Source organism: Neodiprion fabricii, chromosome 6, assembly GCF_021155785.1.
Source record: "Neodiprion fabricii isolate iyNeoFabr1 chromosome 6, iyNeoFabr1.1, whole genome shotgun sequence".
NCBI lineage: Eukaryota > Metazoa > Arthropoda > Insecta > Hymenoptera > Diprionidae > Neodiprion > Neodiprion fabricii.
Genome location: NC_060244.1, coordinates 18,516,568 through 18,543,453, shown reverse-complemented (window position 1 = coordinate 18,543,453; position 26,886 = coordinate 18,516,568). Strand labels below are relative to the sequence as shown.

General features: G+C 38.7%; 1 protein-coding gene across 1 annotated transcript in view; it reads right to left on the bottom strand.

Annotated features, from left to right (window-relative positions):
- Positions 1-26,886, bottom strand: part of LOC124184775 (igLON family member 5-like) — an 80,760-nt gene that overhangs the window by 33,079 nt on the left and 20,795 nt on the right. Inside the window, exons 2-3 of the mRNA XM_046574854.1 lie at positions 25,061-25,157; positions 6,029-6,174 (exon numbers count right to left, since the gene is read on the bottom strand). Coding sequence (XP_046430810.1) covers positions 6,029-6,174; positions 25,061-25,115 — 201 coding nt within the window. The 5' untranslated portion in view covers positions 25,116-25,157. The remainder of the gene's footprint in view (positions 1-6,028; positions 6,175-25,060; positions 25,158-26,886) is intronic.

The following is a 26,886-nucleotide window of genomic DNA, read 5'->3' as shown; positions in this document are numbered from 1 at the left end:
TGTTTTTTTTCTCACAGATTTTCGAAGAATCGTTCCATTTGTCCGGGAAGTTTTTGAAAGAATTTCTTACAAGACCTTTCATTTTCAATTTGTTATTATTCTTTATTACTTATTTAGATGTGATATATTCCCAAAAAATTTACTTCACTGTTTATATGGTTTTTTTTATGTGCATCCCTTTATTCCTCGATACCGTTTACCATTTTTAATTCGCTGTATAATTTTACACCGTTAACGCATTTCCCCTCTTATTTCATTCTCCACCAGGCTCCTGTACTATTTCTCGTTGTATACGTGTATTTTTTCCCCTTCTTCGAGCATGAATAACAACAAAAGTTTCTTACCTTCCCGCCTCCCTTACTTTATTTCTTCCAATTCCCTTGCTCGGGAAGTTTCATATCTCCAAATTTATTGGCGACACCTTGTTTTTTTAACGACCGGGTTACGTATAAGCTGCGGTTCCTAAACGGGGTGCCTGGGTTTTCCCCAATTTCTTTTTTCCCTGCTTTCGTATTTTTTTTATCTATCCGAGAAATAGATTAAAAGTGAAGAATAAAAGAACTGCGGATAAAAAAAAGATCGAGCCTTAACGAAGCGTGGGTGTAAATGCTGCGTAGTTATTAGTTCTACAGGAACGACAAATAATGAAACGCGAACTTTTACCCTCTCGCATGCTCCACTCATAATCTTCCCTATTTACCGGCATACTTCTTTATGCAAAGAATATATCCGGGAAACTCGTTCACGAGTTCATCAATTATTATCAGAGTCAAGTGGAAGAGGTTGCCGGCTGACGTGATATTGTTCGAATGAGAAAAGTTCCAATATTTTCTGTAAACTATGTAAACTTGCGTGTAGAAATTTTTCAAATATTATACACGTCTCCATGCTTAGTATTTTATATAATTTTTAGAATATCTTTTTCATGTTTAGTTTCTGCTTATTGCCGATATTTGTTCTAACAATCCACAGGACCACACAGGAATTTTAGCTGGAAATAATTATCAACGATTTTGCATTGCCATTGGCATTGGCATTGGGAATAAATGAAATTATATATGTATTTTTGTTGAATTTTTAATCATTTATAATAATGTGCTGGAATAATTACGCGCCGAAGACAATGTTTATCAAAATGTATGCCCATATCAACGGGATAAATAACGTCATACTATTCACCCCAATTATTGTCGATCAAATTTACAAACCATCCCACCACTGGCACTAATTTCAAAAAAATATCACGAAGGAACTAAAAAGTTGTCTTTTTTTTTTTTAAAGTTCTTACCGATTGGGAGAAGGAGGTGCGTACTCACAAAAAAATAAGCTGGTTGAAGAACCTGGAGAAATTTCTGGGATTTCCACTTTGTAGCCAATTTTTGGATTTAAAAAAACTATGAAAAATAAAAATAGAAAAGACTAGATTTGTTCCGATTCACCCCAATTAGTATCCATTAAATATACAAATCATCCCACCGCTGGCACCAGTTCAAATAAAAAATCACGATATAACCAGGAAGATGTTTTTCTTTTTCTTTAATATACTGATTGGGTGAGAAAAGTGTGCACTTCCATACGACAGCCTGGTTTAAAAACCTGAAGAAATTACAGGGATATTTATTCTCCAACCAGTGTTTGAGTCTGAAAACCCGTTGAAAAAAAAAGTATGTATATAAAAAAAGTGTCCCAGTTGACAAAGAAAGAACGAAATACCCGCGAGTATTTCCAGGGTACTAATATACTTTTCTCTTCACTTGAATCGTGCAGAAGCTGTATTTCTCAAGTATTTCTATATTAAGCTTTTTCTTCCTCATATCTATCTATGGATTTCTATAGACATACCGTACACTTTCCTCAAAAGTTCCCTGCGGGTGATGCATACTGTGCATATAGATATTTGCTAGAAGGGATATCAGCGAGGGGAGGGGAAAATCCTTTGTCAAAGCCGCAAGACGGCCCCGGCCGGTATCTACACACAATACCTGACATTTCTACAAGAGCAAGGTGGAGCCTCTATTTATAACGTCAGGGGCCGGCATGACGTACGAGTGCCTGAATACACCAGCGCATATCCGAACAGTGTATGCTTATACGTGTACATTGTACATACACGTATGTATGTATGTATGTTTACAGACGTGCTTCACGTGCAAGCCGCATTGTACCGATGATATACGTCAGCGAAAGAGCTCGTCGCGATGATGAGTGTTCACCGATTCGGCATCGAATCGTTACCGTATTATTCGTCCGGTGTCGCATCAATAACGAATGATTGAATTATCGCCACTTCCTGTGAAATACATACCGGGACGATGTCTCGAAACTTGAAAATCAACCGCGCATGCGCCAAATAATCCAATCTCATTGGTCGGCGAAATCTTGCCGCAGTGATATTCCTGACTGCGACGCAGGCGGGCCAACGTACGCAAAATGTGTACGTTTGAATTTTCAAACAGCATAAGCATTAAATTCCGACCGTTCTTTGAAGAATCAACTTTCCGACCCGATAACAAATGCTTCCCAAATCTTTCCGAGTTACCACCTCAATTATTTGAGATTCTAACCTCGAAAATTCGTATCAACTACGTCGCCGCCAGAAACAGTTTGATAGTTGAAGAATCGGGATGGTTAGCCTGAAAACTCGCGCCTGCGCGGTTGATTTTCAAGTATCAAGAAATTGTCCCGGTATAGACAAAATATCTCTGCGGTATTGTCCATTGATTGAACATTTTTTTTTTTATTTTGATTTTAATTAGAGGAATTTGCAAGCAGCGCTTCACTTCTTGAAATCGCAAACCAGTTTTTGTGAGAAACGATTTTTGCGAAATCGTTTGAAAATCACTTGAAGACGATGAATGAAAATTCGTTTTAAATCACGTTGGAGGTGTTCGCAATCAATGAATATCTTCGGAATTAAACTCGTGGTAAATCGGTTGAAATCGCATGAAATTGAGTGAAATTATTGAAATTTTCCAATCGCTTGTCATATAATTTGCAAGTGAGTAGCCCCTCGGAGGAATTGATTAATTTAGCTTGTTAATTGCATTCTGTACTGGCCGACTTTTTTTTTCTTAAACCGTTTTAATTATATAAGAATGAAAACTAGAATAAGGACCGTTGAAGTATTTTTATTTTTGTCACTAATTCCGTAATTTATGCATTACGAAAAAATTGATCAATTCTGCAATTCTCATCTGATTTGTACCTGAATTGGAAAGAAATTCAAGGAATCGAGGAAAGAATGCGGCTCGCGATATTGCAATTTCACACGTAAGATGTATAGAAGGAGGAAGATGAGAAGTTCGAACAGTCGTTCGTAAATTATAAATTTAATATTCCGGATGTATTCTTTGATGACAATTATTACGAACTCGTTTCATTTAGTCTGATTTAACTTTATTAACTTAACACAAGTATACTGATAAAATATCCTACTTGTTCTCATTTCTCTTTTTATACCTCCGAAGAAATATTCAAGAGTCAAATTAATTACGAAACACGTATACAAGTGTAATTTATACAACGAGCAGAATACACATAATAATAACGATTTGGATGTCGAAAAATTTCATCGTTTCGCAGAAGCTCGCTCCACATTTAATACTTCTAAATGTCTGTATTATACATCGCTTGATATTTGAATTGCTCTGTTTAAAATTCGCAATACTTCGTGCTTCTATCACATGCCACACCTGCTACAAGTTTTCAATTCGATAATTCAACAACACAAATGGCTCGGGAATACCGCGATGCAACGTTAAAGCCAGGCGAAAATTTTCACCGCGTTGTTACAGGCTGGAGCATGAAAATTTTGCACCACAGTTATAACATAATGCAGATGACCGCTGTTGCAGCCAGTTGTTGTGCATCTGTACGCGTAATTCATTTTGACCAAACATACCCTGTGCACTTCTTTTCAAAATTTTTATATAGCTCAGGAATGATCTATAAAATCGTAGCCCTTTGACTCTGTTGGCCTTTGTGGAAAAAAATTGTTTTCTACTTCTGTGCATTACAGTTGTTTCAACTTTGGTCAATGACTTGTCAGATTTACAGTTGACTCGTAAAAACAAATAGAAAAAGTGTTTTCAATGTAAACAACCGATAATTTTTCCAAAAAATCTAGATCTCTTTTACCCCTGCAATGTTAATTGTTTGATTAACGGAGTGTTTTTTTACGTTTCACAGAACGAAACTTCACTTTAGTATTTTTTTTTTCCTGAAAGTTTCTGTCGTTTTTTCGATCAAAGTGAAACTTTGACGGTGGTTTTAAAGGGGATAGACGTCAAATGGATTGAACAAAATTTCTTTCCGTTCTTTGTTTTATTCAAAAAAATTTATATTTATTCTAAACGTTATCCGATATTTATGTAGTTATTTTTCATGTAGGTGGTAAATTTTTAAAATTTCCACAACAGAAATTTCTCGCTATAGATGTTACGGTGGGAGCTTTTTCGTTTGATTGAAAATGAAATTTTTTAAAAAAATACTAAATTTAAAAAACGTTGAGCGAAAGAAATGTGTAAAATTTATTAAAGACCGGCACCTTTGAACCCCACTCTACGAAATTGAGTTTTACTCAAAGAAAAACACGAACCTTCATAAGAAAAGATAAAAATGAATTTTTGTTCTGCAGAATCTGAAAATACACGGTCTTTTCCTAAAACGCAAACTTTGCAGAGATAAAAGCTACCCCAATGGTAAAACTGATATCTTTTTAGAAATATTTGGACTTCTTTTCGCATCAAAGCATAAATTCTATACTTTTTCCTACAAGCCACCCCGCAAGGGTCTGAAAAATCATTGAACAAAGTCGAAACTGCAATAATCCATAGAAATAAAGAAAGAAAAATTTCTTTATCTCGAAGACCGATTGTATAGATGAAGGGCTAATATTTTACAGACCATTACCTCTGTACCGTATAAAATAACATACGAAAATAGCAGGCGAATAGATTTTTGGAAGCTACTCGTGGCTGGCTGAAAATTGTTGGAATGGCCGATATTATACACGATATCATACACGATATTATACACGGTATAGAAATAAAGTAAATTAGAAATCTAACCACGTGCCGGATATTCACATGAATTTATTCCACCGCGGTGCTTTCGATCAGATTCACTACTGTACAACATTGAAGCTTACGGGAATACGCCTCATAGAAGTATATGAGCCATTGAGCGTTTACGCACACGGATGCATGAAGCACTCGGCTATTCAATGGATATGAAAGCCCGGGAAAAGTTGTTTCGATATCATCAATCTGCAGGCTTGAGTCTACGGCGAGGGAGCAATACTGGAACCCGGAAATATATTATCTCGACGTTGAATCAGTTTTCGGGACGAAAGTGGGATATGCCATTTTCGGTTGGTTTGTAGTTGCAAAAAAGAGATTGCGCTTCGAAAACTGAATAACAGTTCTAAAATCTCACAGTAAAAGCTAAATTCGATAACCAGATTTATACATAAATCGTATAATCCTCGATTTAGTCTGGTTTCTAAAACAGAAGGTAGGCCAACACAACCCCTAATATTTTCCCGAAGAAAAAAATTTCGCTCCGCTGAAACGGCGGACGAAAAAAACTGGCCACGTTCCACCAATTAGCCAATTAACTCGGTAACGACTTCCGAATTTTCGCAGCGACGATTAGAACGAAACGACGCACTCACCCTGTCCAAGTTTACAACTCGTCAGTTTCATAACAAGGGACAAAAGCTATTGCTTCGTCTCGCTTTCTCAGCTAAAAAAGAGAGATAGAGATAGAGAGGGGTGGGGGAGGGGGGAGTCAGGAATCGTGTCGCTCAAGATACTCCACTTCAGTCTGAACTTCGGTAAAATTTCCTCTGCAGAGAGGGGAGCAAGATTCCTCTCGTATCTAAATGATTTATCACCGCCAAGGGTGCAGACTCCTCGATGCGCCGAGGCATGGCGGCGTGTGTTCGAATTACTTATTCAAAGATGCCCTTGGCATAGGGGTTGTACCTGCATCTAGCACAGGGGCAAATAACGTACGATATACTCACGATTCCAGCTCCGGGGTCGGACAGCTTGCAAGGTAAGGCGGCCGTTCCGCCTGTCTGTGCCAGGACTTCCTTAATCGGACCCGAGACATCCAGTGCGTTAGTATCGCCCTCTTGTGTTCCGACGTGTCGTCGATGGACCACAGCGTCTGAGAATTCAAAGGGTTTCGTCTTTGATTACGCTCATACTGCAGGCCGGTGTTCGGTATTTTGGCTCGTGACGGATGCGGATAGGGGTGGGAATGTAGAAATGTTATTGGAGAATAGGAGGGTCGCAATAACGAAAGTCTGTGTTATAGGATTTCAAAATGTAGAATAGTCCAAGTATTGGAGAGTCTATATGTATGATTTTGAAGTACAGAAACTCCCGAAATATAAGGGTGGGGGTAAAAGTATAAAGAGACCCACTAATTCTTCACTGATAAGTGAGGTATCACAGGTCGATCTCTCCGATGTCATTACTTTTGTAATCTGTTATAGTAGACTACAAACCAAGCGACACGTGTGGTCTTTTATCTGCTATTAAACACTCTAAGGAGGTGAAACCACCCTCCAAAGTGTGACATGTCAAAGGGCGATTTGGCAATTTTTTTTTTATAATTGAGAGAATTATATTTTTTATTTCTCGTTATGAGAAGACTTTTATAGTTGGAGTGGCTGAAAAGTATTATGTTCTTGTAGGTGAAACTGCCAAATCACTCGTTGACACGTCTTACTTTGGAGGGTAGTTTCACCACCTCAAAATGTTTAATGGCAGAGTAAAAAAAAAAAAAAAAAAATACGTGTCGCTTAGTGTTTAGTCTACTATACAATATAACAAAAGAAATCAAATCGGAGAGATCGACCTGGGATACCATCCTTGTAAGATATCCGTTCTAGAAAGTCGCTGAGAGAATTAGAAAAATTAATACTAAAAAATGTTCAACTTGGCTTCCATCTTCGAGTGAGATTTAAAATTTGATTCTGTGATTTTAGCAATTCTCTTAGATAATATTCACATGACGTGAAATGTTTGTTGTAATATTAAAGTTATATTAAAACGGCGCGTCAGACGGGGAATGAAATAGTAGGGCAGAAGGGCTGCTCTCAACAAAGTTTCACTGAAGAGTAAGAATTTTCCCCTACGACTGCAAATGTGATTCTCTTAGTAATTCGCCAATATCAAAAAAGTCAGCCGTAACACCGTCTCGAAAAATGTCGATAATATTGGTTTTATCTTCTGGTGTTTGGTCGTTCCTGATTGAATTCTGACCGTTCTCTGATTAACTGGTCGCTGAACTATTCAGACTGTTTACTTGATACTTATCAATTTTCGTTAAATTCTCGACATCATTGACAGTTGATTTTTTTGACGGTGGACTTCATTGACAACGTCCCGAGAGCAGAAGTTTAACCTCAAAGCTCGCGTTTCGACTCTAATATCACTAGAAACGTTTCATGTCATGTGAATAGAATCTAGGAGAACTGCTGAAATGCCAATATCAAACTTCGTTTTAGAGTTTAAGGTGGAAACTAAGTTGAACATTCTTTAATATTATCTTTTTGCCATCCTACCAGCGACTTTTTTAAATACCTGTTTATCAAAAGCGTGTACCTCAGCAAGGAGTGGTTTTTGCGGATTTTCAGACGCAAAAACGAAAAGTTTGTTCTCCTAATTTATAACAAAAAAATTTGATGAAAATCGGTCGACGTATTCGGAATTTGTTCACGTTTCAAATCGGTCTGGTTTTTTTTTGGCCCGTGGTGTAGAATGCCATAACGTAGAATCATCAGAATTCGTCTCTATAATATAAAATCGTATAATAGATTCTAGATTTTGACCGTACTACATTTTCTCTTTCTGCATTTTTGCTTTCTATATTTTCAGTTTTCTGTACTTGGGTTTTCTACATTTTCATAATTCTAGAATTAGACTCCAACCTCCTTCAAAATTCGATATTTTGGTCCTTTTGTCAATCGACTATTCTAATTTTTTACAGCCACCCTAAAATATAGAGTCTTGAGCATGAATGAGAATTATATATTGAGCCGAATCATGAAATCTTCAGAAGACCGATGGTTCTATATTTTAGTATTGTATACCTACGTTACCCACATATATTCTTCCTATTTTACGTTTTAACTTTCTGCAGCTTGAATTGCTTCTTCTATATTCGAAAATTCGATATTGTTACCCCTGCATCTTCTTCTATAATTTGAATAGATTTATACAAAAACAGTGAAAGAAGAAAAACAAATCTTTAAAACCTTTATTCTGGGTCAACGATAAATGCCAAATACAGTGCGCAAAAATATCCTAACATATGGTTATTGGAGAGAAAGCGTAGTTCGATTTTTATAAGTCTTTTTTCACGTGTATATTTTAGAACCTAGTGAGACCTGGAATTACAGGCGAAGCTGCAGGAATGGGCGTCCTGCCAAGCGGCGTATTAATATTCTCGCGTTGCCTAAATATATAATGTTTAACGCGTGTGGGGTAGGTTGTTACATTTGAAAATTGTTTGTGGTTTTCAAAATAATTTAAAGTAGATTTTTGAAGAAGATGTAACCTAAGACAGAAGCAGAGAATACCTAACGCGGATTAATAGCGACCACTTCACCTTTTCAAAACTGAATTACATCTAGTGGTGGACAAACATTTTTTTCAACGTATTTCAATTCTGCATCTTTCGACTAACAATAAAATTTTTGTCAGAATTATCCTAAATATTTATCAAAAGTTGTACGCATTTCCATTACAGTGGACACGTAAAGTTTTTTAAATTTACAACTTTACGTTAATAGGTGCCGAGCTTATATATTTGTTTTACGTGACATTTAAAACTATTCCAGACACATGAATATTTTTTTTTTTTAAACAAAAAACTAACTCTGAATAACCTATAAGATTTGGAATGGGAACAAAAATGACAAGAATTTTTTTCGACTACATTGGGTGTACTTTTTCAAGTAGAAAACATACTTGAATGAAAGGACAGTCTTCGATTCATTTTTTTTCACGTAGGTACTGAAATTGTTGACGAAACCCATCCCTCAAATAAAAAAAAAAAAAAATCAAAAAGAAAATCTGACGAGACAAACTTTTGTTATGAATTTTCAAATGTATGTTCACTGGCATGGACAACCGTTTTCAAGCTGGTTGAAACCCTGTCTTTAATTTATTTAAAAGCCATTGTTCAGTTTAGAACTGAATTTCCGCAGGTTTGCACACGTAATGCCGGGTAATTTACGCGCATACCTACATACCGCGATATGTACCGGCAGTCTGATAAAATTTAAACCCCGGACATTTAAAATACCTCCCTAACCACCTTTTTCTATCAGTCGCCGGCAGCATTGTTTGCGGTTTTTTTGCGACTGAAAACGGCCTGGATATTTATTACACCTTTTCTTTGAATTTAATTACTCAAAAACTTACGACGAATTATTCGCCACAGCCGGCTCTGCGATATCGCATTAACGGAAAAGGATTTTTTCGCGGTCTCATTCCCTTTTTATTTTTATACCCCACAGACTTTTTTCCTCGTCTGAATGGGGGGATCTCTTTATTCTAAGCTCGATTAAAACCGGTTCACTATTACGGATCAAATAAAATTTTCGCCAACTGGCTACAAAAATCAATTAATTCAAGGAATTGAACAAACAAACAAGTAAAACGTTATGGAATAAATTGTACCTGAATAAGTAAGGGCGAATAATTATAAATTGAAAACGAAAGGTCTTCTACTAAAGTATAGGAAAATTCGTGGAAAATTCTGAGAATTATTAACTTTTTTGAAGTTTGGCCTATCACCATATTCCAACCGGAAGTCTAGATATATATTAAAAGTAAAAACTTGTGTCACATCTGTATCGAATATTTTATTTTCTTCCCAAACTTTGTTCGAATTTACGTCGATTTATGCAATATCAAGGGAAACCAACTCGTAGATACGCAATTCTAAGCAGTATATATACTACATATATACATTTTCACATTTAAACGACATATCGTTTTTCAACATTAGGCTGCACACAGGATGCGTAATCTTAGATTCGGATTAATAAATCTTGCAACCGATTTTAGACACAATAAGACAAATAAGGTAAGCCTGCAAACTGAAACGCGAATAACACGATGTCCTGTCAGCAGCACCCACCGATTGGCCTTTATAGACCAATCGAACTTCTTCACAAACTATTTCTACTTAATTCCATCTTGCCAGAAATCTCGATAGACAGAAAGCAGAACGTATTTTTAAATCGATGAATAAAAAACGTAATTAGACGTCAGACGGTAGAGAATAATTCTAGACTTCGGAACGAAATTCAACATCGAAAAGTACAGAACTAAATTAAACTTAGAATCAATTTCAAATTTACGTGCAGAGCAAATAAACTAAAATCAAATAATCCTTAGATTCAGAAACTTCGAACTCAAGTATTGAACCCTGGCGCTAAGAATTGATCGAGAAGAACTTGTTATTTGTTGATAAATGTGTATTTTAAATCGAAGTGTTGTGTCGAAAGAATTATTTTAATCACGCACAGTGATAGTTGGCACGACCCGGAATAACCGAATTCACGAGCGGAACGAACCGAATATCAGAGTTTGCAGGCATGGACATCGCAAGGTTTGTAAATCGAATTCGAATTCGAATCAAGCAGCGAATCGAACGTGTCTCGCAGCCTGTATGCAGAGCCTAACTCTAGTAGAAGTTTCAAAAGTTTCGTGACACGTCCCCACGTACCGAATACTTGATGTATCGCTAAAATTTTGTCGAAATCATTGGTAAAAGTTGGTCTGTAATTCAAGATACACGAAACGGTTATTGAAAAATTAAAAAATGTGCCTTTCCAGAACCGGAAGCGGTGGAAGCTCCGAAAGCTTCGTGAATCATCCGCCCCAACAGTTGATTTTCCACCGAACTATGATTAAAATCGATGAAGCGGTTTTCCTGGGATTCAGAATACAACGGTTCTCAGTAAGAATTATCGCGTGAAAAAGTCCCGACTTTCAAATTCCATATTCGTTCTTATTATCCGAAGCGAATGAAGTATTCCTCTCTTCTCTTCTCTTCTCTTCTCTTCTTTTCTCTTCTATTTCCCATAATTCTTCTCCGGTTTCCACGGCACCTCGGCTAATTTGGATCCTTAAACTGCGATAAGAGAAATTGTTCTACGACGGGGAAAGTGGACGTCGAGACGACGTCAGATGGCAGTAATCAAGGGGTGGGTTTAACTCGTGAGAATACCGCAGTCAATTAACGCCAAGTGCATAGAGCAAAGCTCCTTCCAGTCCTGAATAATCTTCACCTTGGTTTGTCGGGTCGCAAACTGCGTAATCCTCTTATGTAACTGCGCATGCATTTCCCTCTCGGTTATGCGGCTGGTCCATTAATCCTCTCTTTGCTCAAACGATTACAGAGATTTACCAGCTCCTACGTTGTGTGTTTATATTATACGTATAGATGCCCGATTATCGAATCGCCGTTCAGCATCTGCTCTCTGTCGATGAAGTCTGAACACATTCGAAGGTGTTCAGCCTTGATCTTTGTAATTGTTTCCTTATGCGACTTGGAGTTAAGGAGGTTGGGGTAGTCGTCCATTGAGTATTTATAAAATTGTTATATTTATCAGTTATGAGGATCTCTTTGAACATACTTAAATAGAAAATACTGGAATTATAAGCGAAGCCTAGATCTACATCGATCTTTGATTTCGAATTACTCCGATATGGTTAAAAATGTAGTAGATTCGTTCGATTTCGCTCAGCAGCATTTTTTTTTTTTTTTTTTTGCCATGTTGGTATTGACGATTGTTTATGTTACAATATTGCACCGATATTGAATATGATCGAAAACTGGAAGTATAGAATTGACTACCAAAAAACAAGAAAATCTGTTTCAGTGACCTTGAGGAAAACAGTCTTTTAAATAAAATAAGTCAATAAGTCATCGTAGAGAAAGGTCGAAGGAATTAATGCACTAGAGTTTTGAAAATTTTCAAGCAATTTAAAACGAAGCATCGATGCACGAGCTTTCATTAATAATGCGACGATTTTCTATTTTTGTATATTTACATACAATGCATCAATTTAATAAATACTCAATGTACAACAATGTATGTCCCGTAATAAAGTCAATAAACTGTATCGATTTTACGTCAACCAACCTTTTCAATTGACAACCGATTTCTGATCACTTGTCCTTTTGTTTCTGTTTCATTTCCAAATTACAAAGAATCAGGATTTCAAATTGAAAGAGTAAATTTTTCAGATATTCTGTAAAATTCGCGTGTTGTTTTTAGTAGGCGCAATCACGCCGGGTGAATTTAGCAAGTATTTTATTACTTTACAAGCTTCTTCGCGTTTTTTAATTTTACCTTCTCTTCGCATCATCGGACAAATTTTAATTAGAGCTTATTATTTGCTGCGTGAGAAAGTTTATTGGATGGGAATAAACAGCACTGTTATCTGTTTGCTTGTTTGTTTGCTGCTTTGTTTACGTGTGAGTGAAAAGTTAAAATTAATGAGAAAAAAATTGTACGAAAAAATCGTAAAAAGAAGAGAAAAAAAAAAAAAAAAACAAAAACAGCAGCTCGACAGTCTTTGATTCGCCATACAAATTAATCCGTATATTATACATCTGGGTACGAACGTACTCGTATGTCGAGCATTGAATCATTCGCTTCAATTTCAGAAGCAAGAGTTTCATGGTTGATTATTTTTCCACCCTTTTAATGCTACAGCATTACAATTCATTTCTAGTCTGTTGATCATTATTCATTTACAGGGACACGTGGGCATAGACACAATCTATGCTATATCTATTCAACCGAATGAGTGTGTGTGTGTGTGTGTGCGCTACAGCGGAACGTGAATAATAAAAATATTCTCTGCGTCAGCGTCGCTTCGATCGATCCCAATCTCATTCATTATTCACTTGTGGCACTTCCCGTATGCATTATACGTAACAGGTACTCGTTGTCTGGATAAATCGGTAAATACTTGGTGCTTTTTATACACCGTCGATGGCTAACAAAACGTTAGAAAATTGCGGCAGGTTTTACATGAAAATGTGGCCCTTCTTTCAATAATTATCGATAAAACAATAATTAGAACCGCTTGCTCGTTATTATTCGTTCATTGTTTGATTTTGATCGGTCGTCATTTTTTAACAAGATAAATAATCGCAAGCTGACATGGTATCAAAAGGTGGGCTTATCAAAAACAACTATAATAAAAGTCATTTTCGAAATGAAAAAAAAAAAGAATAAAATACAAAAATATGATGATATGTAGGGGTTACCCTATACAATATATATACAAAAGCGTCATCGATCCGTATTTCGGATTGGAAATTCGGGATTGGGGAGGCCCGTGAGCTGCAGATAGTTTAGTTGGGGCGAGACATCGCATCGCGTGCTGGAGAGTTCGACTCTCGAGTCGAGAGGTTGAGGGTTGAAGGAGTAGAGGAGTGTAGAAAGGGGTGCCGAATAAATCCCACGTCAAAAAGTTCTCCACCAAACAAGCAGAGTCTGAAAACTTTGCCAATACATACTGCGGCCGTTCCGTATGCCGCATGGTTGTTGAGACAGGAAACTTTTCAGCCCTTTCGGTTGCTCACCACCTATATTCACTAACCGCGCGCATAAATCGTTTCACGCAATGTCTATTCTACCCCCTGCCACCACCACCACCCCCTCCCACCCTCCCTCTCGTCCTTTCCACCCTTCGAAATCCTACGTTTTTCACCTAATAAGAGACCGGCGTCTCTTTCAAGCACCCTCCCACGGGCGCAATGATCAACAGTTATTATCGTTCAACCCTTCGCTTTCCGGAGGGTGAACCGAGCAGATTAGGAATTCAGACAATTATTAGTTCCGAAGAAGTATAATAAACGACTTTCTCATTCGAACAAGATAAGCGTGAAAATGAAATTACTTCGACGATTTTGTATTAAGGAACTCGTTGAAATTGGTCGGTGCTTCTTCGGCCTTGAGAATTGAATTCACGGAGAAAATGGTGTACCGGAAATTCGCATATGCGGACACAGTAACTATGGATGGACTTGTTGTTGCGGTATCACGATTTTTCTCATTCTTTAACACTGTTTTCACTACAACTGTGGTACATTGTTTTATACAGTGCAAGACTAATCCTCATAATGTGACGGCGAGTCAGTTTGTCACTAAATCGACAAGCCAAACTGATTGCGACGATTCGGTGAAGATCGCAGTACGTAGTAGAATCACATTAGCGATAACAACGTATGGGGGTCTTTCAGTATGGGAAAAATGTCATCGAACGATGTTCTCAAATTTTTGGCGAATCGATCAATCGAAGACCCTGAAAGGTGCAAAGGTCAAGGATTATCCTGAACGTATATAAAAATAGAAGACGAAAAAGGTGAAAGGGCTGCAAAGATGAAATTCGCGCAAGACTGAATTGCCTCTTGAGAGAAGCCTACATGTGAAAGATTGGTACTCCAAAAGCTGACGTCCATTAGAGACGGAAATACCGGTTATATCAGAGCGACGCTTCTGGACCGAAGAAATAATAATCCAACCTAAGGAACCATTTATTCCAAAATGTCAAAACGTTGTGTATTGTTTACTGTATTATTATAGCCCTGGTTTGTCTTTCACATGATACAACTTGCTTGAGTTTCTTTTATTTTTTGTACCTTGCCGATACTCGAAGTAGCTTGGATTCAAATATCCGTAAAAAGAGCCTTCTCGTCGTTATATATGGCAGCAAAAGGAACGCGTGAGTTCAGAAACTTGTAGTAAACGATAAATCATGAATGGTGGGTTATCCGTCATAAAAGTAGTGAAAAAAGTGAGACAAATACAAGTATAAATCAGTTTTGCCACGGATTAGTTTCTCGTTTACGGTATATAAGGCTCACGCAAAGAGTACAAGGTTCACTCATCGACGCAGGCAAGGTTACACACAGGCACTTTATCGTCCCGTCCATTACCTTCAGCTGAACTTCTGCGGTGCTGTTGCTCGAACATTGTGAAGGCTGCAAAGAGTGTTTTCGAATCGCGAGCCCGACTGAGGTGGAAACGAATTAATCACCGAGTCTTGACACGTTTGCACTCACCAAAGGCGGTAGGCGGCAGTTTTTCGGAATTTTTCAATCAGCTTTATGGTATTCCGCGTCGAGGACAGCGGGGGAGAAATAAAAATTCAACAATTTATACTCCTGGCAAAGAAGCACCGGTTAGATTGGCGTAAAATGGATCTTAACAAGAAGACCCGGTCGTTTCGTTCACGATCGTCACCTCCCAGCGGTAGAAGTCGTCGTCAAATCCGTAGAAAAGTTTCGGATTGTACTTGTGAGAAATTTACAAGACGTTGGGAACAGGCTCGAATAGGCGCCGGTATGAGAGCGTCATTCATGCAGGAAAGTACTTGAAAATAACCAATAACGATGCAAACGAGAGCTATTGAAGTTCGAGCTCAATACTGTCTGCTTCTACAAGCCGGAATAAAGAGGTAGGTGGTGTAAGTAGGTTGAAAAACACAAAGGGGAGTTCCATTGAGGTAGCGGAAGTTTTTACATATGATCGCGTTGTTTTCTCATCTCAACACCTTCACCCCTTTGTCCGCCTCTAGATCCCTGAGCACGCTTAGCGATCCGATACAGCAGACGTTATACGATACCACAATGGAAGTACCGAAGGTTCGTATATTTAACGGTGGTTCGTAATTGCTTCAACGGAGCCTCAACGTCCAACTTTCGATTCAATCTCATCATCTATCCTCCAGGGAGACTCGGGTTGGCCGATCAGCTGCAATGTGTCACGGAATGACAAATGATTGGACAGAGGTGCTAAAACGGGTTATTGAAACCGCGAGGAAATGACACCGTGCGAAGTGTCGGACTATCTCCCGGACCTCGGGAGGGCTTAATGACGAGTAAACTTAGTTTACAACTTCGTCATGGTAAATACGTTATGTACGTTCGGTACATGTAACTCCTACGTATATACGCCTACGTGTGGACACCTAGCGTCTGACCGCTAAATGTACAAGGCTTCGCTACCCAAGTTTCAAACCACCGGGTCTATCTCTACGCGGTCTATCTATGTATATACCCACCGCCTATTTACAATGTACACGCATGTGATATGGGTGTATGTGCTTTCGTTCTAGGAAAGGAGAGAAAGAGGAAGAGGGCCTCTTGTACCCGTATGTTGCCGGCCGAGCTGGAAGGGATGGTTCAACGTAAATAAATCTCGACCCTCGCGACTGTTTAATGCCTGCAAGAGCCACGTCGCACCTTATAAAGTATGCGTATGTTTATATGGGCCGATTGACCGATTGCCGGTAAATATTTTTACAGAGGAAATTTTCATCTTGATGCAATTTTGGCACGATCCAGTGTAAGTACGGAAATAAGGGAAGGTCACCTCATCTCCCAAACTCGAATTTGGCTGACATATTTTTCAGACGGTATTCATGATCTAAAATTTAAACAATGATCAAATAATCGATACAATTTTTCAATTTATTTTTTGCTAGAAGACTTTGTTTGTATTTGAATTTTAGTGAGTGTAGAGAATTATTAGGATAGAAGGAAATATGATATAGATTTCATGAATTGCAAGCAGTTAAATAATAAATATCAAGTCACATTCAATATGAATGGAAATCGAGGATTTACTTATACTATCTTTTAATTTCTAAGAGCCCTGAATTCTATAATTTTAAATGTCTCATAATTCTGTAATTATGCCTTTGTTACTTTGATTAAATAAACGGAGATTATATGGAAACTCCAAAGGTTGTTACTTCTAACCCAGTTGCGTCATTGAAAGTATTTCTTGCATTCTACATTGATGAATAAGAAATGTGAATTAGGCCCGAGGAAGTAATTCCAAACCCCCTGAGATTCGTCTCTGCTCTCCGATTAAAATGTCTGCTGTTTTTTGCAATTGGCATGCAGCTCTAAAAGAAAAACAACAGAAACTATAGCCGAAGCCTCTCAGTTTATTCTATCAAATTAATGTAACTACTTGAATAAGAAAAATATCTATATTCGATTTTACTTCATAATTTGTATTTTTGTCTACTGAATCCTTCCAAGGATGTTGGTAGTTGTTGGTTACAGCATGATTCGATAGCATAAATTTTGTTTTTTTTTCTGACGAGTGGAAGTCATATTGAATAATAATAAAATGTGATAAATTTTATCATATTTTTGCATCAAACCTTTGTGTTTTGAGTTTTTAACACCTCCTGTGGTCGTAAAGGAATATGGCCTGGAGTATTTTATGTGTTAAAAAAATTCAATCCTTCCGAAGATACAATCTATTTTTCCCTAACGTCTATCTCCTTTCGAAAAAAGTAACATCAATCAATTTTTCGGTCCTTCGCAAGTACAGACTGAAAATTTAAAGTAAGAAACCCGTCTTTTCGGGAGTTCCTGATATTTTAGGTGGAAATAGATTTCACATTCCAAAAAATCTTGATACACTCGTCTCTTTGGCGCGTGGAAAGTCTTTGGCTCATTGAATGATTCTTAAAATGAATATAAAAAATTAAAATAAGAACCTAGCCGATAACATATTCGAGAGCCTGAGGGAGACTCCTCAAGTGCAGATTTGGATGTCGACAGAGATTCAGGGTGTGTAAATTTTGCAGTCCTATGGTCAATGTATGCTATAATCAAATATCAAATTTCACAATTTAGAGTTTTTTTTTTCGGCGTGTAATTTACACGTATTCACTTTTTTCCATTATTCTGGAACAACAGCGATCAAGTTGTGAGTCGATCTTGTTGCCTTTGACTAGATAATTCAGAGTGAAAGAGTTATTGTTCTTTTTTTGCACCAAGCCATCAACGCAACGGTCGATTGGAGCTCGTTGGAGCTTGAAAATGGCTTGAATTTTGGTGAAACGAAGTGTAGTAGATTTTTCACGCAAAGTGCCAACACCTTGAAATAAAATTTCACCCACGTCTTTCATTTCAGAAGAGGTAGGTGGGTGGGGAGGTGCCTGACACAAGATTTGTTCTGCTTTTACACAAGGGTTTCTGAGAAATGTCCCCCAGTCTAAACGATCGAACGTAACCTGCTAGAACAAATTTTATCCCATTTCCTGTTTTTACAAGTGAATCAGTTGTCTCTTTTGCAAAGAAAAATACATGCTCGGTTTCATTTGTGACGAGGGTTTTGGGATTTCTTCTATTCTGAAGGTTTATTTTTTTTTTTCTTATCATACAAGTCTACACACTTTTAAGGATATCAGATTTTTTTTTTCACAGACAAACGCAACTCAAAGCATTTCCCAATCTCCTGTCAAGTTTTGAAAGATTGTATATAGGAGATACAATTTTTACGGTGGTAAAAAATCAGCTTTCTCATACACGAGTTCCACGTCTAAAATTACGTTCTCTTTTTAGCTGCGGCCTAAAGCTGTGAAATTTGTACCCGTCCGAGCAGGTGGAAATGCAGTAAAATATACCTTACAAGCGAAAAGTCAGGAGCTTGACGAACAAAAGTTATTTAACCGAACATTTTTTAATAACTGTCTGGAAATAACAAAATCTCTGAAACCTCTCATTGTATTCGGAAACTAATTTGAGTTTGTGAACTAGAAGTAAAAGTTAACTCGAGTGATTCAGATTTACTGTTAGCTGCGTTCAGCATGCATGTGACAGTGAATTACCGGATGAAAAAGGAATATGAAAGTAAAAATGTAGCGAATATTTACTGAAAGTGATGGAAACTGTAAAAATGGGCTAGCAAAGCGTCGGTTTCACATCCCTAACGAGAGTCTATCCTTCGATCTCGAAAAAGCATGAGTTAAGTAATTTCCGGATTTTGCTTATTCGAGGTTCGTTACACGTGCTTACGTTGAATGAAATATTGACATCATGAGAGGTGAAAAATACACGTAGAAAAGAGAACATTAGAGAAGGAAAGGTAAAAGGAAGATAGAATGAAAAAAAAAACAATTCGAAAAAATCCATCAGGGACTGATTGGTTCTGCGAGTTCTCCTCCCCCCCCCCCCCCCCCTCCTTCCCGACAGAGTAAAAGTTCTGATTTTAATCAGGGTGGTCGTTTAATTATTTAGGAGAAGCTCAGTGAGCCTGAGAACTGTGGCGGTGCGGAAGCCAAACCGCTCTCGGGGCGGAAGCCAGTCGGTGAGTTCAGAGGTGTGACGGGGTGTTTCGGGGTGGTTATAAAACAAAACGAGAGTGTCGGCGAGAAAAGGCAGCAGCAGAGGGAGTCGAGTCCGCGCAGAGTCTCGTTGTTACCGAGTCCCCGAGAGGCAGTGGTACCGTAGTTTGTAATGACGAACAAACTTAGTTTGCAACTTTGTCAAGCTAAACATGCCTTTTCTCCAGAAACCTGTGTCCGGGTACCCGTGACGCGTGCTGGCGCTGCGGAGCGTATCGCACCAGACGGAAAACCGACGACTAGGATCCCGAGATGGTGCAGGAAAGACGAGACAGATCAAAGGGTCGGTTTTAGTCGGTGGGAAGGGTGGCCAGCTGCTGGAGTGAAGAGGGAAGAGGGAAAACCCAACAACCACAACTCTCCTCTGGTACCTCTTTCGGTGTAACGGAGCTGGCAAGGAGCTTAACCAAACCTCCAGACCGAGGGTGAATCTTGGAGAGCTTCCCTCAAGATCCTTTCGAATATACCTACAGGTATGTAAGACTCGTTTGTGACACACTGCAAATGTTTTCCTACAACGTAATTATTCAACCTACCTACAGCTTGATTCGACTCTTTCACCGCATTACTCACTCCGTTATCGAGGCTTCTGTATGTATTTGCCCTCTAATCGGGTGTCTACCCTTTTTAGGTCACTCCAATGTAGACTTGGTGCCAATGAATCTGAGACGGCTAATTTTTTACACTGGGCATTTATGTTGGCAACACAGCGAAACTTACAGCGCCATAGTCGGCCAAGCGCGAAACAAACTCAATTTCAATAAATATAACATAACCTATGATCGACGAATCTAACCTTAGAATTGACGTGTCAATCCAACAAGTCATTATCCCCACGGTATTCTAAAGTTAGAGTCGACGGTCGTGGGTTACGTTATGTTTATTAAGATCGAGTTTATTCGCGCTCGGCCGACTATGGCGCTGTAGGTTTCTCTGTGTTGCCAACATAACTGTCTGGTGTAAAAAATTAGCCGTCTCATTATCAGATTCATTGTCCCTAAGTGTACCTGCAACCTACAAGAAGTTCTACATTCAACAGTTCGACTTTTAACAGTCGCTTCATGGCTTTCGGACAGTCTTGAACAACGGTTTTCAATAATTGATATACCTTGTGGTTTTAAAATTAGTGTTTACGTAGATCAAAGTAAAACTAGATGAGATTATGTGAAGTGTTTAGCATGGCGATACAAGAACTTGAGACTTTTGATCATTCTTGTTACAAAGCTTCCAGTTATTTTCGCTTGCGTTGAATCCAATCTTGAAAGATTTCTGTCCGATCAAAATCGAAACCTCGAAATCTCGAAGCATTCTTGAAATTTGACTCACGCGCCGATTGGACGGGTGGGTTAGTCGCTATTTTCTTCTAGACTCGGCTGTCAATGTGGGACAGTTTGTATAAAGGAACGAAGAAATTAATATCATCAACAATCAAGATAAGCACACTAACATGGTTAAAAGAAAAATTAAATTTGTATCCGATGATAATGACATTGAGAAAAAACGTTTGCGTATGGAAAAGTTTAGAGAATATCAACAAAAAAGTTGTGACAGAACATTATTTAATTTAAGTCAATTGCAGTCTATCATGCATGGTTGTTTTTACAACTTGGTACAACGAAGCAATGCACGGCTAATGAGTAATCAAAAGATTATATATTTGCGAATGATGAAGAATTTTTCGTAGCAGCAAAAGATATTGCAAAAAGAACCCTGGTCCTTAAATCGTTCAAAATGGCGAATCGATAGTGTGACTGGTTTATACTGATTGCAAGCGCAGTCGCCCGTTTGAGTAACGCCGTTATACGACATCGGTTTCTGTTTTCCTTGATGTGCCTGTCACTGCGGCATACTACGTTTTTCTTCCCGAAAGCATAATACGTCTGCCTGCAGAGTTTCTTTATACCTGCGCTTGACAGAGATAAATTATTCACCGTTCAGCCATGCCAAAAGTCTTTTCTCTCGCACGCGTGACAGACTTGCTGTATATTCTGATGCATACGCGATATTACGTTCAATGCAAGTGCTGTTCCGTTATTAAGTATTATATTTCTATTTCTATTTCTATTCCTATTTCCCGTTTTCATACGTTTCCGATGCTCGATTCCAGTAGAATCGTAACGAAACGATCGCCGAGACGATGGGCGATTTCACTCTCAATGGTCGACAGGTGTTCTCCGAACGTTGCAAAAAATCTCATTACGTCTGATCTAATCCAATGGTTCCGTATGTCCGGAGTGAGTTAAACTTTTATCGATTCGCTAAAGCTATGAAAGCTGCACAGCGGAAAGCAGAATTCTTTGAGAAGTTCGATACAGATGTACGTTTCAATAGCTGTGAGTCAATATTTATTTGATACTGCACATGAATATCAATGGATAAAAGAAAATGCCTGAAGGTAAAATCAAACGATCTTTATATTTCAGTCGGGTATAAGATTCATGTTTATCAAGTGAATATTGTTTTCTGGATTGCACAGGTTGAACGGTAAATAAATATTTGCGTCTTAAAAAATTCACAACGATGGACAAAGAAACGAATTTTATTGCCCAAAAATGATCTGACGTTAAATTTTGAGCGATACAAGTATAATGCAATTATACTGTACAGTGATGTTACGTAATTATACCAAAATATCGAGCGATTAAAACGGCGTGTGAAATTAATGATCGGCTCGTGCAATTTTGCTACCGGTAATTATTTACCCAGAGAATCGAGCAGCTTGGGTTGAAGTGGGTATGTGTACACGGAGCAATGATTGCCCGGAGTGGAAATGCGATCAATATTAAAATGTAAATAACTGTCACATTCCCGAGAAAATTGGAAGCTCGAATATCCGGATATTGTGCAACGTGAATATACAGTGTGAATTGCTAACGACTGAATGTTCCGTCGTCTGCTGTAGTTTAATGCGCATGCGCTACAATCCGAGAGCAATTGTTTGCCAGGGCGACCAACCCTCGTAAACTTAGACGACAGTTCGCCGCGACGTATGTAACATAAAAAATGTTGAACGCAAATGCCAACGATCACTGTCAAAATTTTTGAGGTTATGGTCGCGACGGTTGGTCGCCCTGGCAAACAATTGCTCTCGGATTGTAGCGCATGCGCATTAAACTACAGCGGACGACCGAACATTCAGTAGCATTAGCAATTCACGCTGTAGATAAATACCTAGGTATAGTACGTACGTAGGTGTAGTCGCAAAACCGTGAATTGACAATTGCCGGAGGATCGATAGAATCGTGCGTTTATCACGCGTCGTGAATCGATTGGTTGAATGAAACAAGCGGTACTTGGGAGCTGAAAAAGGAGAGAGTAAAGGGGAAAAAATCATTTTTCGAGGAAAGGTGAAGAAGCTTGCATGTCATGTATATAGAAATACTATCGTTGTAACTTTTACGATCCTTCTACACGGTTTAATCTGGCAAAACTGTTTGCCAATATCTATTTCATAAGCTTTTACGGTCGAAACATGAAAACTCTTCAAGAACCCATAATGCACAAAGTACGTACACACACATAAAACCATGCTGATCATGGCTGGGTGTAGATGGCTGAAAGCAGCGGGCTTAATCACACAAGCCAAGCCCAAGATCTGGTCTATCTCTATGAAGTTTCTAACGTGAGAGGGAGAGCTCGAACTTTCTTAATTAGAGCAGAGTTCGATCGCGAGGACCTCATTCGCATTCAAACCAAGTTGCTATTGTGGCGAAGGTTCGCTTGATTTTCCCTTCTTTCTAAGGCTTGCCACACGGACACAGTTTGGAATGCGGAAGCCTGGGAGTAATCTGAGCTTTGGCATTTTTTATTTCGTCCTTTTAACTTCATCTCGAAGATTCCACCAAAGTGTGTGTACAGTAAAAAAGGAATCATTCAGCCAGAGTTCATTAAGAAGGTTGGATGTACAAAATACAGGATTACGGATTCGGTAACCGTCTTACCAAATTTACGATATAGAAAACACAGACCGAGTTCGAGCCAAGTAATCAAAACGTCATAACTTTATCTGTATTTTGGCAATCTGTTGAAATTGAGAATTATAACTTTCGCGTCAAAGTCAGGTCAGAATGTTCGCTGATCGGTGCCGATGTCTCGCCGCAATGCCGGGCGTTTTCCGATAATGGAGCGTAATTAACTCTAGCGCTGTGGTCAATCATTTCCTATACTCTACATAAGCGCGATTGAATTTCGCCGTGGCCATTATTTGTAACTGCAGCGGTAGCTTCGATATACCCACTCTAATTGGGTTATGTCGAAGAGGGACGGTGTACGTTGCACATACTCGATGGCATGTGCCAGCCCCGCAGTGCATGTGGAGCTACTTGCCGATCCACGGTGGGGGCGGAAAGCCTGGCCAGAACGGGAGAATCCGATCGTTTCATTCGCATTCGATACATGTGCACGCATCTACTGCAGAACCCTTCGGAACATAGGTGAACCTACAATTTTACCCGAACGAAGAACCTGTTTTACATGATTCCTTTTATCTGCTCTGCTCTGAATTGGGAAACCTTTTGTAAATTTGGCCTAGTAGGTGACGATGCTGAATCCATTCGACATTCAGTCCCGCGAGTAAAAATGGAAGTAGAACAAGTTGGAGTAAAATTGCTACTTGGAAGTCGAAGCAAGCGACGCCACTCAAGTGGATTCACTCAAGTGGATTCACTCAAGTTTGAGATTCTTCCTTTTTCCTGCGCCTCGGTATTCACACATATAAACACGCCACGCGGGGAATTGCCGCCAATTGAGTGTACCTTGTTCAAAACTCTCAGTTGCATTACTTAACTTTCGAAAAATTTGCATATAATCATTTCCAAAGTTTGGATCAGAAAGTGTAAAAATAAGTTAAAACTGAGAAGGTACTGACTGTCAGTCAGAGATCAACCTTGACTTCGGCTCTTTCTTCAATTGTTATGTATAATGACGCAATACCGATAAGTACCGTTCACGTATTAAAATTCGACGTTTGTAGACTGCGTTTTGTTCGAATTGAAAAAACTGTCAACAACCTCTGGAAACGTCTCTTAATAGATACGGTATAACTGTGCAGAATACAGAAATGCGTTTTGAAATATGTTTTATTTTTTCTTTTATCCCCTCTTCTACCTTTTTCCACTTGTTAGGCCAAATAACAAGCCACTTGGAATAGAGTAAGTCGTGAGATAAGTGGTTCCCGCGGGAGAAACGCTTGCCATCAGAATTCCAGAAAGGTTCAGGGGGTGACCGAACCCACTCGGAGGGTAAAAGAGCCCGCTGACTTCCAGATATTTTCAAAAATTCTTTAGGCAGCAGATTTTTTACCCGTATAATATTGACGCGTTGGGTATAATTTCGCCGCTAAAATAACGCGGTGTTTCGACCACGACTCGGGGTCAGAATTTTTTGCAATCCTCGAGTCACAGGCTGGTTTATACCGAACGACTTTGCAGGATTCATCTCCAGCGAGGCGGTGCGACGGTAAAAAATGGTAAAAACTCGATGTGGAAAATTGGTGACCGTGTAGCGGAATGAGTGGGTACAGAAAATAGGAAAGATTAAACGGGACACCGCTTGTTCGTTCCAAATACATTGCGTCTCTTCTCGGCACGACGAGTTGCACTAATCAACTTTCGAATCGGAAAGATAAAACTTCTTTCAGAGCCTTCCTAGCTGCTCCAACTTCTCTCATCCGGTTGATTGGTTGGACGGTTAAACACACGGCGAGCCATCCCATCGCCAATTAGCTGCGTTTAACGACCTCCAATCATCGGAGGAAAATATTACCGGGATCGAATTAAGATATTTTTGAATTCCTGCGTTAAGTTCGGTGAATGTCGGATTTTATTTGACGAGGAACGAGCCCAGAAATGACGTCTTACCTGCTGTGTAGACCAGGAGTTGCAAGGAGAGGAGGATCAATACAAACGCCCTCATGGTCGCGCGACTTATGTAGTCTTCATCGTGCAATCGTTCTACCTGGAACAGAAATCAGAGCTCAGTGCTTACTGGAAGAAAAGGGCCCAGAATTCCACGATCTCAGAGCATCGGGACAAAAGCACTTCCGCTCACACAGCACGCAATATTGCATAAACCTTGTCAGAATATTTATATGTTGCAGAGGTTGGAGTTGAAAACGTTGCACGAATACTGTAGTTTTATGCAAGTTCTAGAAGTACTGCTGGAATATTAAAGACACATTGCAGTAATACTGCAACGTGAGGTTCTCGCCGTTTGTGTTAAATTTACGATTTAAACCACCTTTTAAAAGTCTCGTATACCACGAGTTTGATGATCCGTTTACGATCCACTCTTATATTGTTGTAGTCGCATGTATCAAAATCTTACACGTGACTTGGAACCTCCTGGATCATGAAGAATATTATTATATAGACAAGCAGCCGCTGGCTACTTGAAGAATGGGTGAATAAAACAAACAGTTCGTCCACTTTTAAAATTCTCAGAATATTCTATTATATCAAAATTGTATTCTTTCCCCTCGTTTAACGGTTGGTTTTTTGATGAAATAATTATTATTCTTGGCTCTTGAAGCGTTTTGAAATTTTTAGAAAGGAGCAAAGATTTTACAGTGTTTCAAAAAGAAATAAATAATGAATCCATCACGGAATTGAACCGATAAGACGATTGAAATCGACGTTGCTTAGAATGATTTTATAAGTTTTTAAACGACAAATATTTCAGGCTACTCTAATAATCAAGAAGAAATAATTCCGTTGTAGAATTGATCTTGAAATTATCAGTATAAAAGAGATACACTCTTTAGAAATTTGTAACAATTTTACAAAAGGTCGTACTGTAGAGGGTTTTCAATATTTCGAAACTCAAAAACGTTTACACGGGGGAAAAAGGCTCAGAACAATTCAGGAGTATTTTGAGGCTTCTGCTGTCACTTGAAAATGTTTTGACCTAATTTAAAATTGTGAACCCTGACGAAAATGGAGCGTGCCGAATGTCCAAGGAACAGTGAGAGGAATGTAAATTGAAACAATGTCCCATTTTCTGCACACTTATTTATGCCAATTTAAATTTCCTCGCTGTTCCTCTATACTCCATTATTTCTAGGGAATGTTCGAAGTGCCCGGGCGGGTACGCAAAAGAGCTCGTCATCTTGTATATTTGAAACTTTACACACTTACTGCAATATTACGTGCTGGTTAGAAGTTGACAACCAAGTTTCAGCTACAACCAGGAGCAATGATTGTGTACGGGCTTATTAGCAAGTGAAAGAAAAGCGCATCGGAGTATCTTTTGCACTGTAGATAACACGAGGTGAAGTATCTGAGTCTTCAGTCGGGTGATAATCGGAATTCCTAAACAATCTACATGATGGAAATCGAATAATTGGTTTCAATTCAATTAATTTCTACTTTGTTTCCAGTCTACCAAGTGATCTCCGTTAAATTACGATGATTTGCGTGTGATGTTGGCGATTTTCAGTAATTTCCGGATTGGATATAATCGCAGTGAATCTCAAAAAATAAATAGCTAATTATTGAAAATTAACGAAAGCACACGATGATAGGACGAACATCGATATAATGCTAATGAATATGAATCACTTGTCTTTTACGACAAGACTTACAACGATTTTTAACCCTGTCACGTGATTTCAACCGATTCGCAACGATCTCCAATGATCTTTGCTATCTCGATTGAAACCTTGTTATCTCAAAGAACATTTCCTTCA